The sequence below is a fragment of the Coffea eugenioides genome, chromosome 2 (genome assembly GCF_003713205.1).
Source record: "Coffea eugenioides isolate CCC68of chromosome 2, Ceug_1.0, whole genome shotgun sequence".
In the NCBI taxonomy this organism is placed as follows: Eukaryota; Viridiplantae; Streptophyta; class Magnoliopsida; order Gentianales; family Rubiaceae; genus Coffea; species Coffea eugenioides.
The window spans coordinates 12,289,161-12,302,049 of NC_040036.1; the positions used below are offsets into that span (position 1 = coordinate 12,289,161).

The following is a 12,889-nucleotide window of genomic DNA, read 5'->3' on the forward strand; positions in this document are numbered from 1 at the left end:
TACTCCAAATGCACTTACTCTCTACACCGTTTCTACAATGCTATCTAATGAATATTTAACATTAAGATGGTGGTGTCACGTTTGCGTACTCCTTATCATAGGATTTTCAATTAAATAACACCACATTTTCAATCAAATAACCATCATCATCAGACTTTGAAAGTTCTTCTCTTTTTATATTTATTTTGAAAAAAATAAAATGGCTAACGATTTGATTAATTTTCTTTTATAAATAATAAATAAATCATACACTGATAGTACATACAAAGTTTACTCTTCATTTAATAGGAAGGTTAACGAGACGGTGACAAATAGTCCAAATAACCCCTTTAAAAAGGTTGCAAATTGGGATCCCTCATCGGTCTATCCACATCAAATCATTAATCCAAATTTCAGCCCATAGTTCCCGAAGGAAAGGGGCAAAGGTCCCCTGTAGACTTCCCTCTCTAAATCTCATCTTTAAAATGCCGACTTTTTCTTCAGGCTTTGCTGCCAAATTCCCCTTTGCCTTAGTCCAGAGAAGTAATTCCTTCCCTGGCCACCTGACAAAATTTCCCATCTTTTCTGACAAAAAGCATAACCGCCAGAATCTAACCAACTTATCCGTCTGTCTGTTGAACTCGAGGTCCAACCAGAATAATCACTCTGCTTCAACGATGGAAGAAATCAACGGGTTGGAGTTTGACACACCATTTTCATCAGAAACAAAGGATGAGTTTTCCAAAGAATTGGAAGTTGCTGTTAAAGCAGTGCATATGGCTTGTATGCTGTGTCAAAGAGTTCAAGAAAGCTTGGTTTCTGAAACCCATGAGGCCAATGATCAACAAGTTCATTCCAAGGATGACAATTCTCCTGTGACAGTCGCAGGTACAAAATGTTCTATCCATCCTTAACTGACGTGAGCTGTTGTTCAAAGTTGACTGTTGACTGTGTTTCTTGTCTTTCATTGGCTGGAATTGTCCTTTATGGTTAAAATATTAACTTCCTTGTGTTGGACTGAAACACTGCTGAGGCTGCTAAAAAGTGTAGGTTGACAAAATTTTGAACCGTGAGGGGGTTGGGGTCGGGGTTGGGGGGGTTGTTATGGGTCACAATATTCGGTGGATTTTGGAATATGTATTGGGAGCCAATATGGCTGTCAAGTTGCAACATATTATCCAACTGTTTTGCTCCCAACTGCCGCATATTTCATTTTCTAATTGCTAAGTGGAATCCACACGTGATGAGGTATAAGAGTTTATTGTAGTCTCAAACAAGCTTCAATTTCAGTGTTCTCTCTTAGCTGAAAAACGAAAGAGATCCAATGTTCTCGAGGATATTGGTGTTTTAGATCGTGATTTGGCCCAACCTACAACTATTGGCTGTGACAGTGACAGTAGTACTAGTGGGTGAAAAAGGTTTCAAAATTTTAATGTGGGGATATATTCAGAAGTTTAAGAACTAGTCAAAGGTCTGTTCTGCTGTGGAAAAAAAAAATGAAAGAAAAACTGATATCGGATTCATCAGTTACAGAATTAATAATTCTGATTTGTCAGTTATAGAATGGACTTCTAACTATTAGTTAACTGTAGCGAAAACTCCTGGAACTGCTGTGAGCTATCTCCACTTATCAAGAAGCTGTTTTGGGTTTACAAGCTGCAAATTATGTCCAGCAAATCTTTTGCTTGTTAATCACTTTCTTTAACTTACTTAAAAGAAGGGCATGTTCTTGGCTCGTTAATATTGTAAAAGAACTAACAGATATCCTGATTTCATATGTGCTTTGGTTTATAGAAGGTTCCGTGACTCATCTATCTCTTTGGCCAATTTCGCTGCAAGGTTTACTTTTTAATAGATAAGGTGTTGAATGGCGTATGCACAAATACAGCTCTAGTTTTCCTTGAGCCTATTCATGATCTCTACAAATTTTCTGTTGTTTTTTCAGTCATCAGTTATTTCTGCTGTTCTTGAAATTGTCATTTTTCTTTTAAAGTATCAGAAACGTGCTGGTTTTAGTTAAATCACCAATTGCTGGAGACATGATTGACAAAGTCTAATCGGTGGCTAGCTAAAATGAATATTATGCTCAAAGTTTTTTCTTTTCCCTGTGCTCCTGGGAAAAGCACATTCAAATATTGTGGTTTAGTCTCCAACTTTTAGGATATCCAAGTTACTACTAGGCTGCGATGGTGAATTTTATGTTTTGAGTAGTTTGGTGGTTTTGTTCAGCTTGTAACTGGAAGATCCATTTAAAGTAATAAAATTACTTTTAAGTACCAGAGAACAAAGCACAGTTCAACAGATAGCTGGAAACTTTGCCTCAAGGGACAACTTTTCTTGTATAGGAGTTTATGTGAAATTATGTGTATGACAATATGCTGTTCTTACTTCCCGCATATTTACCCTCTCTTCCACAGAAAAGCAATTCATGTAAAATCAGCATATTTTCTTTTAAAGTCAAGTTTCCTGTATAATGCTTAATCAATTTTCCATGAAGCAACTACTGAGTAATATGGAAGCAAATATCACACATCTCATGACTGGTTCAGTCAAAGTTATGGTTCTTTTTCCCCCCTAGTTAATCATTTGAAAGTTCATCAGATTTAATGATTGTGTTCTATTTGGAGGTCATAATTTGGAATTCTTGAGATCCTACAGTCATCATCTATAAAACCACCAAAAATATCCCTATTCAAAGCTGATAAACTCAATGTTCTTTTGCCAATGTCACCTTTAATGGTATGCTATGTCTTAATGTCGTTAAGTAAATATTTTGCACAGGCTTATGTAATTATTTCCAAAAATTTTCTGCCCTTTACTTTCTATCAAGTATATATTTCTCTTGTTTCATCAGGCCATCATCATTTTTATCCAATTTTGGATAAATCATCTAGATATTTGATCTCCAACTTTGGATTGCTAATTCAACTAGTGTCTTATTTGCGTCTTGCAAACAGATTGGAGTGTCCAAGCAACAGTGAGCTGGGTCCTTTCTGAGGCTTTTGGCAGTGAAAATGTTTCAATTGTTGCGGAAGAAGATGTTGAGGTACTGTCAAAGGCTAGTTCAGCTGACCTACTTAAAAATGTGGTAAAGAAAGTGAATCAATGTTTAGCCAAAGCCCCACTATTGGGACTGGAAGCTCCCTCGAGGCCTCTTGATATGAGAGAGGTTCTAAATGCAATCAGTCGATGCAACTCAAGGGGTGGCAAAAGTGGAAGGTTTTGGGTTCTTGATCCTGTTGATGGCACCTTGGGCTTTGTACGTGGGGATCAGTATGCCATTGCTCTGGCATTGATAGAAGATGGAGAACCTGTCATAGGAGTACTTGGATGTCCAAATTACCCAATGAAGAAGGATTGGCTGAGCTATCAAAATGGTTACCGCAGACTTTTATCTAGATTGACCTCACCAACATCAGAAGCTTATGCCAAGGGGTCTGTAATCTATGCCAGGAAGGGTAGTGGCAAAGCCTGGATGCAGACATTACTCCATGGAGATAAGAAGTTTGTTTGGCCAAACTCTGCAAGGCAGATTAAAGTATCCTCCATTGGCAACCCTGCAATGGCTACCTTCTGTGAACCAGTTGAGAAGGCAAATTCTAGTCATTCCTTCACAGCGGGGCTAGCTCATAGTGTTGGAATGAGGTGTGTACATTTTCCCATTCATCTTAGTTACATTGTGAAATGCGATGCTGGCTGATAAATCTTGTGAAATTTCTTTTCTTAATCAATTTAGGAACCAACCGTTGCGTCTGTATAGCATGGTGAAGTATGCAGCCATAGCCCGAGGAGACGCTGAGGTTTTCATGAAGTTTGCCAGGACTGGTTACAAGGAGAAGATATGGGATCATGCAGCTGGAGTGGTAATCATTGAAGGGGCTGGTGGTGTGGTAACTGATGCTGGAGGACAGCCACTAGACTTCTCGAAAGGCATATATTTGGAAGGTCTTGATCGGGGTATAATTGCCTGTGCTGGAGCTGGACTGCATGAGAAGATCCTGAGCGCTGTGGAAGATAGCTGGAACAGTTCTAGTCTTTAATATGTACTGTAATTGAGTGGATCAAGAAAAGTTAAAAAGACCTTGGGATACTTTGTACAAATGATAGCAGAAGTTACCGTTTGTTCCTGGAGGCTTGCATGGCTTTGCCTGTAATGCTGCTGTTTCTCAAAAGATAGTGAAGATTTCACATTTCTTACTATATTTGTTTCATGGCAGTTATCCTGCAAACGGATGAAAATGTATTATATATAAACTTTGATATCTGATCCATCGGTTGTTGATCAGATCAGATCAGAGCAGTTAATGTCAGGTATTGCAATTTTAATCTTATAGCGGATTAATTAATTAATTAATTAGCTTGTAAATCCAGACCTTGTCCAGTCTAGACTCGGGGCATCTCCAGTTGCTGCAAAACTGAAGCGCATGGGTTGTGGCCCAGATGGGCCGCATTAGGTTTTGGGCCACTCCTTTCAAATTTAGGGAAAAATAATTGTTTTCAAATTTAATGACCCAATCTGGTACTTACACCGGACCTGTCTTGTAAGCTGGAGCACGTGTGCTGCACTTGAACAACTCATATTGGGGTAGCAAATAGTTTAACAACCGAATAGTGGGCGTTGCTTTATGGCCTTCAATTGGTGTGGGACTTGGGGTCCAAGAAAGTGGAAGTAGAGGACTGCCTTTGCTTGGAACAAGGACTGTCAATTGGGGCGAGCTTTGATTAATAATCTTGTTCTTAAAATCTCAAGCTTTGATTTTAATTAATTAGTATCTTGTACATGTAGAAAAATACAGTAATTCTTTAGATGGGAAATTGTTGAATTTGGGAAAGCCCGTTTTGGAACCCAATGAAATAAAAAGGCCACGCTGAATATTTGAAGCTCGAATCGGCCAAGTCCGAATCCAATTGTTTCGTTTTTAATGGGGCTCCAAATTTGGACAGTGCACAACCCGGCCAATGAGGCCCAAGTGAAAAGCCTACTTGGAACTTGTCAATGCAGGGCAAACAACCGTTAGTTCAACTTAATAGTATGTAATTAGTGTTTAGCCATGCATTAACAGGAAATAATAGTTGTTAATATGATTATCATGAACCTATAAAATGCATAAATAATTCATAATAATATCCTTGCATAGTTATTGATATTTATTTCAAAAAATTATTGTATCCAAAAAATTCAACCACTATCAATTTTTAAAATCTTTTATGTACTAATTTATCATAATGTGATAATATTCATCAAATAGTATATTGCATATAATAAAAGAAATAACAGGTAATCTTTAAAATAGTGATTAAGATTAACAATAAATGAATATTCACCTGCAATTGTGTATTTTATTTTCAATTGAATACAAAATAAAAAAAAATTGCAGCAATGATTTTCTCATGAATAATTTTTTCAGTTTCTAGCAAAGTTAATAAACTTACTAATGTAACAATTGACATAAATGGATAAAAAATAATTCAAACTTATTAAATTAGATAGAAGTTGTCGGAAGAAAGAGAAAACATAATTGGATGAGAGTTATCTACATGTATGTCTCAAATCGAGGGGTGTTAAAAAAAAAAATCGAAAAGGAGAGTAACTAAGAAAACTGAATTGGCAATATTTTAAAAGTTGCTCTCACCTGCCATTGCCTGGACACTAGAGGATTTTATTGACAAATAGTCGTCATATTACATAGCAAATAGTCAATCATGTAATTCAAGGGCAACCCATCCTTGGAACGATGACGATCAGAGTACTATTTTCCTGAGGGCCCATTTTTCAGTCTTTTCCTGAGGGCTAAGTTTTAATACAGTACTTTTAATTCTGTTCCACAAAACCACGGGCGTCTGACTTCTTCTATCAGGAAGAGAAAAAAAAAACCACTTTGAATTATTGTACTTAAAATACTTGAGAAATAAATAATATGCATAATTTTTCGTCTGAAGCTGCCACCAAATATTCTATAATTACACCGATATCTTATTTTCAGTAGGGCTGCAAACGAGCCGAGTCGAGTCAAGTTTTGAGCTAATCGAGCCGAACCTCGATTGAATTTTACCAAGTTCGAGCTCGACGAGCCCGCAATTTTCAAGCTCGAGCTCGACTCGAATCAAGTCGAGCCGAGTTCGAGCTCGAAAAAAATAAAAAATAATTATTTTATTTTTAAAAAAATAAAAAAATAATATTTTTTTCTTAATAAATAATAAAATATTAAGGATATATACGTAATTTTACTATGAAAATAAAAATAAAAATAAAAAAATATATATAATATATGTATTTTTATTATTAAATAAAAAATAAAAATAAAAAAATATATATACTCAAACTCGCGAGCCGGCTCGCGAGCTAACGAGCTTAATATTCTAAGCTCGAGTTTGACTTGAGCCGGCTCGAGCTTGATATTAATCGAGCTCAACTCGAGCCGCTCGCGAGCGGCTCGATTCGTTTGCAGCCCTAATTCTCAGTCAAATTGCAAGATTTTTTTTTTTTCATCCAAACAAACTATTTTACATATGAATGATTACTTTTAAATACCTTTCAATATCAAGAATTGAAGTTGAGAAAGTATCAAAACATGGTTACAACTGAAGTTGAGAAGCAAAATGAAATACTTGTCCAAATTGTTCTGTCTTTCAAGTTCTCCATCTGTCGAAGGCTTTGACCTTTTTTTTTTTTTTGTCGATATGATAGACCTACAATTATTATATGCTACGGGGAAGGAAGAACCTGAAGAGGTCGAAAGAAAATCGGAGAAGATTGAATCACCTATCGAAGTCACTTGAAGTGGCTTGCCACATTATTGTAGCCAATGGTGGGAGGCAGGGTTTTATGCCTGACCTCCCACCCCACCAACTTTGATCATCCTAGTTTTCTTTGCTAGCAGCAGTACATATACAATGCAAATTGTGCACCTGGACTTCATTTCCATGAACCAACTTCCTTTAGGGTATGTTTGGTACCCCATAGAATTGGGGTTTAGAATTGGAATTGGAACCCCAATTCTAATTCTTGTGTTTGGATGCTGCCTTTTCCATAGAATTAGCATTGAATTCCAATTCCAAGAGGTTCCAATTCCATGAATTGAATTCTTTACCAGATCAAAAGAATTCTAATTCCAATTCCACAATTAAACGGGTCCAAACGCGGATCTAATATGGATCAAAAATTAAAATCGGGTCAAGGGTATCGGCACCCCTCTCTTTCTATCTAACTCACCATTTTTCCTCAGCCGCAGGTGCTCTGCTCTCCACCATCGCTTCCACCTGCAACCCTTTCCCACCACCGTCTCCCCCCTGCCTTCCGTTTCTCTGGCCACTCATTTGGTCTAGATCCAAATGAATCTGACAACGATGGGAGAACTGCCCTGGTGTGTATATATATACTACTCTCATTTGACTCCTTAAAAATTATTTCTAGAATGCAATTCTGTCTTTTTGTTCATTCTACATCCTTTTTTTGTACTCAGCATATAGCTGCATCAAAAGGAAACGAGAATTGTGTGCTACTGCTTCTGGATTTTGGAGCGGACCCCAACAGCAGAGGTATCTCCAACTTTCATACTGCTTTAAGTTATGACGTCCAAATACTGCTATGGGAACCCAACTTTGTGATGATATAGAAGCAGGAAAACAATTTAAACAATTCACCTCATTTACTGCGATTGTCCATTTCATTTTGGTCTGCCTGTTGATCTGTATTTTTTTCATTTTGTATTTTGTTATTGCTGTTTTTGGGGGTTGTTGTACTCAAATCTTTTATAACTCCCTTCTCATATGGTTTGAGTTTTGGCTTCAAGCTTTATCAAATGTTTTTGCAAGAAATTAAGAAGGAATTTGATCTTTTGATAAATTCACTGCACTAACCCCCACCAAGTTAAGTGTCTTCATTCATATATAGTTCCAGAGGTCGAAGAACAAGCCTCTCTAATCTAATGCATGAAATGAACCTGCCTAGCTAGGATTATTCCGTCATTTGCTCCCGCTTGTTACCCGGACCATTGTCTTTCTAATTTTTTTTTTTTACCATACCAATTTCATAACGAAATCACTTCTTTGTATCCCCCCCTCCCTCCATTTTAACTACAAGAACAAAAAAAAAGAGAGGATTTCTATGCAGTGGATCAGTACATGTATATAGGCTTTTAGTTTCCTGCTTGTCTTCTAACCTTTCAGTAATTCACACCCCCATTCAATCTTATCCTGATCAGCCTCAATTTTAACTACATTCCTCATTTTTGTTTGTTTGGGTTAATCTTGTTTGTGTATATACTATTTTACTTCTTTTCAACTTGATTTCGATTTTTACGCTAGTATATCCATTCTCGCTAGTATATATATATTGTCATTGTATATAAGATTAGTTCCTTTTATTTCGGATACTTCATTCATTTCTTGATAATGCTTATCTAGCTAGCTGGATTTCAGATTCACAGGAATATGCAAATAGGAACAAATTGCATCCTGGTGCATGGAATCTGTACATATTATTATTTGCTTTAATCAATCAACACTTGATTTCTTTCTAGGCAATAAATTAAGGACCATGCATGCATGAACATGGTCAATAATAATAATATGTTATGCCCCAATATTAATTCCTCATTCAACTAACAAAATTCATTAATAACTCCATATCCACAAAATTAACATGTACACTTAAAAAGAATATATATTAAACTGAGCCCTGAGTTCATGATAGAAAGCATCCATAACTTAATTGTCTTATCTACCAGTCCAAGTCAAGACATCGATCATGCAACACAATTAGCCTTAGAAAATTAATGCAATGCAATACATCAAAGCGCTAGCTAGCTAAGTGAAGTGCTTATAATTAAGGGTAAAAGAAAATTGAGAGCACACATTAATATAACAAATTAGTTATTTAATTGTAAACACCAAAAAAAATGGTGGAAGACGAGTTATCTAAAATTGAATTGGATAGATTTCAATTGTTGAAGGGTATTGACTTACTTATGAATGACAGGACAAAGTATGACACTTTTTCTGGTCTCGGAGATGACTTAAAAAAGGATTGGCTATTGATGCACATTGGTAATTGATTTTTTTTTTGGGTAATCTCCAGTTGAAGTTGTTTTTGTAGAAGAAGTTGAGCTGATTGCTGGAAGCCCAAGTAGAGCAAGTAGAAGTTGTTACTACTCCATCGTGTATCCATGACTTTTTAAATTCTGATGAGTTCTTTGTTTTTTATGTAATGGATCAAAACAAGATTATAGAAAGATTCTAGAGCGTATTTCAGCTATTTTCTCTGTTTTTGAGATGATAAGAATGGAACATTGGATCTTTTGTCTGATGAACTAGCATTTTAGATATTGAGATTAACATAGCTGCCTGTGTTGATGCCCTGACTTGTCCTTGAGTTACATGAACCTTTGCATTCTTTTTCAAAGTTAAGGAGATTTTGTATAAGTGCTCTTCCTGTATTCTGTTGGTTTTTATCTTCCACAAGTCTGCACACTCACTAAAGAATGGATGACAGATATTATTCTATTTAGCAAGTACTTGACTGTGTGTGAATTGGTCATCTGACAAAAGTAGGGCTTTAGCATTTTCTGGTTCTTTTCTTGTTTCGGATAGCTTGTTTATATATCTTTCTTTCTTTCAGCAGTAGGAGATACATACAGCTCCTATTTTCTGTCTTCTTGTGTTCTCGATTTCTTGCAATATTTTTTTTTTGGGTATCACTTCAGTTAATCTCGATGATAGAATAAGAGAATAGGAACCCAATGATTATTGTTGGACTTTCTGCGGTTGAAAGTGCCATTGCATTGATTAAGGACAAAGCTAAAGTTGTAGAGGCTTGATAAAGCTCCATCAAGTTAATATGTATTATTGAGTAGTGGATAAACTTTGACTAATGGGACCAACTCATTGACGTCTTGATCAACGAGCAGGGCCTAATTTTCAGCCTTTTTCTTCTGCTTGGTATATATAATCCAATCCCTACTTTTAATCTCTGTTTACCATAGTGCAGTAGAGCTTATTAAAGCATATGATTAAAAATTCAAGTACGGACATCCTTTTCTTATGCATTATTTTGCATGGAACTTGGCATGATTTGGGATATTTGCAGTGATAGGTATAGCTGTAATTTTTGTTTGAGAGTTTTCCAATATCTAATTTGGTCTTTTGAATTAATAGCTAGTTTGGCATGATTTGGTCTTTTGACTTACCTTTTCTTATTGTTGTCATGATTTTGAATTGCAGAATTTGGATATTGACATGGATAAAGAAGGAGACGAGCAAAAAGCAAAAAAGAGAAAAGCGGTAGTTGCAAATTATATGGTAACAATAGCTACATTAGTAGTTTGGTGGCATGAGAAACATATAGTAAAGGAGCCTTACTTGGACTTTAAAGTAGCACGTGAAATATATCTAAGGCGTCTTTACTATGGAAACAATAGAGTTTGTGTAGAGCAACTTAGACTCAATAAACATTGTTTTACTGTTTTATGTACAAATTTAAGAGAGCATTGTGGGTTGACGGATACTAGAAATATTACTGTTGAAGAGGCAGTTGCAATGTTTCTCTATGTTCTTGCTCATAATTTTAAGAATCGCACTGTCAATTTTAATTTCATAAGATCAGGTGAGACAGTTAGTCGATACTTTAATATAGTTCTACGTGCTATCATAAAATTGGGGAGACACTATCTTATCCAGCCTGAATCGGAAATGGAAGGTTACGAGCATGAAAAGTGGGAATGGTTTCAGGTAATCAATATTTTTTGATATTTATTAATGAAGATAATATTTACAAGATTCATCAACTTATGATATTTTGTTTATAATACAGGATTGTCTTGGAGCGTTAGACGGTACTTATGTTAAAGTACATGTTCTTCTTAGAGATCAAGGAAGATATAGGAATAGGAAGAATGAGATAGCAACAAATGTTTTAGGTGTATGCTCCCGTGACATGAGATTTACATATGTATTGCCTGGATGGGAAGGTTCTGCAGCAGATGGTAGAGTTCTACGGGATGCGTTAGTTAGATCAGATCCATTAATTGTTCCCAAGGGTATGTGACAATTAGATATCAAGTGTTTTTTTTTCTTTTAACTATAAATGAGTAATAATTTGTTGTCTAACATTACAGGCAAGTACTTTCTTGTTGATGCGGGTTATGCAAATAGCTCCGGTTTCTTAGCTCCATATAGGGGAGTTAGATATCATCTTAGCGAGTGGTCTGCTAATGGGAGCAAGCCTCAAAATTTTAAAGAGTTATTCAACCTTCGACATTCAATTGCTCGAAATGTGATTGAAAGGACATTTGGTTTGTTCAAGAAGCGGTGGGCCATTTTGAGAGATGCATCTTTTTTTGATGTTAAGACTCATGTCATGATAATTAATGCATGTGCCATCCTTCATAACCTTATTCGAGTAGAACAACCAAATGACCCTTACTTGGATGAAGTTGATGCTGAGATGCGAAGAGTACAACATGAGGTTGATGATGAAGATGAAATGGAAGATGAAGATGAGGAAAATGGAATGGAAGATGATGGTCCAAATAATGATGGTGGTGTAAATGCTGTTAACGAGAATCGAATTCGAACAGTACAACCAACTAGCGAGTGGACACAATTTAGGAATGCTTTAGCACGAGCAATGTTTATTGACTATCAAATTAGACAAGGCCATCATGGAAGTTGAAATTTGATAGGAATTTATTCGAACTTAATTTCATATTAGAATGGCCATTTATTGAAAAATAGTAGCAATGTATAATTGTGCTTTTCTTTCTCTTTTTTTTTTTTGGCTAAAAACACTTTGTTTGCGTATTCCTCTATTTCTTGTATTCCTATATTGAAATTTCTTGTAAGATACAAAATTCAAATATTTATAATAGGTACAAGTTATGACTTTCCTCCCAATTCATATCATAGAGTAGGCTTTTGATTTTCTAAAATTTAAAGTTCTTAACTTTAAAAACGTATCAAGGTTTTAACTCGATAAATATTAACTACTTTTTATGTTAGAATATACAATTATTTTTTATTTAATTTAATTTAATTTTTTTTAAAAAAAAAAGAATTTTTTATTTTTGCAAAAAAGGAACTAATTTTTTTTCTTTTAAAGCTTTATTAACAATTAGTTAAATGCAAGAAAAAATAAATTATTAAAGGTACTAATTGGTTTTTTCCTTAAAGCTTTAGTAACAATTAGCTAAATGTTAAAAAATTATTATATAGTAAAAAAAAGAAATTTTTTATGTAAGGAAATATTAGTTGGAAACAATTCTAATTCCTAATGAATTCTTCTCTCATACAAACAAAGAATTTGGAATTTCAAATAAATTCTGTATCAATTCTATGCATTTTCCAAACGAAAGAATTGAAATGACTTGGAATTCCAATTCATAGAATTCCAATTCTATAGAATTTCAATTCTAATTCAATTCTAATTCTGTAGAACCAAACGTACCCTTAATTGGAGTTGGCCACCACATTAATTGTGGGGTGGGAGGTCAAGGGTTCAAACCTTGCCTCCCCATCAATGTCCTTCAATATGAGGTTTGTTCTAAATCCATACGGGTGTGTGGTGCCACCTAGGGGTGTGCATCGAATTCGAATTCGCGTAATTCGGAAAGTTTGAATTCGGAATTTTCGAAATTTGGGTACCTGGTAATTCGACCGAATTCGATTTCGAATTCACCAATTCCGAATTCGAATTCGTACCGAATTCAAATTCGGAATTCGGTAAATTCCGATTTCACCGATTTCACCGAATTCGGAAAAATTTATTATATTATTATATAATATAAAATTAATAATAATATATAATAATATATAAATTTATATTATATTATATTATATTATATAAAATATATATTATAATTATATAGTATAAATTTTATATTACATGTATAAAAAATATATTTATATATTAAAA

At 35.0% G+C, this 12,889-nt stretch overlaps 2 protein-coding genes across 2 annotated transcripts; both read left to right on the forward strand.

The window, feature by feature from the left end:
* Window positions 1–384: 384 nt before the first annotated feature.
* LOC113761609 (PAP-specific phosphatase HAL2-like) lies at window positions 385–4,179 on the forward strand. The gene is made up of 3 exons (XM_027304678.1): window positions 385–867; window positions 2,937–3,624; window positions 3,716–4,179. The coding sequence occupies exons 1-3, from the start codon at window positions 465–467 to the stop codon at window positions 4,017–4,019; spliced, it is 1,395 nt and encodes a 464-aa protein (XP_027160479.1). The 5' UTR covers window positions 385–464; the 3' UTR covers window positions 4,020–4,179.
* A 2,902-nt stretch (window positions 4,180–7,081) lies between these two features.
* Window positions 7,082–11,709, forward strand: LOC113760420 (protein ALP1-like). The gene is made up of 5 exons (XM_027302985.1): window positions 7,082–7,343; window positions 7,443–7,518; window positions 10,201–10,707; window positions 10,790–11,015; window positions 11,094–11,709. The coding sequence occupies exons 3-5, from the start codon at window positions 10,216–10,218 to the stop codon at window positions 11,648–11,650; spliced, it is 1,275 nt and encodes a 424-aa protein (XP_027158786.1). The 5' UTR covers window positions 7,082–7,343; window positions 7,443–7,518; window positions 10,201–10,215; the 3' UTR covers window positions 11,651–11,709.
* Window positions 11,710–12,889: the final 1,180 nt, after the last annotated feature.

Excerpts from the sequence above, each read along its gene's own strand:
- LOC113761609 (XM_027304678.1), top strand. The coding sequence starts at position 465 with ATGCCGACTTTTTCTTCAGGCTTTGCTGCCAAATTCCCCTTTGCCTTA. Across the intron at positions 868-2,936 it reads TTCTCCTGTGACAGTCGCAG|ATTGGAGTGTCCAAGCAACA; the intron begins GTACAAAATGTT and ends TCTTGCAAACAG. Across the intron at positions 3,625-3,715 it reads GCTCATAGTGTTGGAATGAG|GAACCAACCGTTGCGTCTGT; the intron begins GTGTGTACATTT and ends TAATCAATTTAG.
- LOC113760420 (XM_027302985.1), top strand. The coding sequence starts at position 10,216 with ATGGATAAAGAAGGAGACGAGCAAAAAGCAAAAAAGAGAAAAGCGGTA. Across the intron at positions 10,708-10,789 it reads AAAAGTGGGAATGGTTTCAG|GATTGTCTTGGAGCGTTAGA; the intron begins GTAATCAATATT and ends TTTATAATACAG. Across the intron at positions 11,016-11,093 it reads TCCATTAATTGTTCCCAAGG|GCAAGTACTTTCTTGTTGAT; the intron begins GTATGTGACAAT and ends CTAACATTACAG.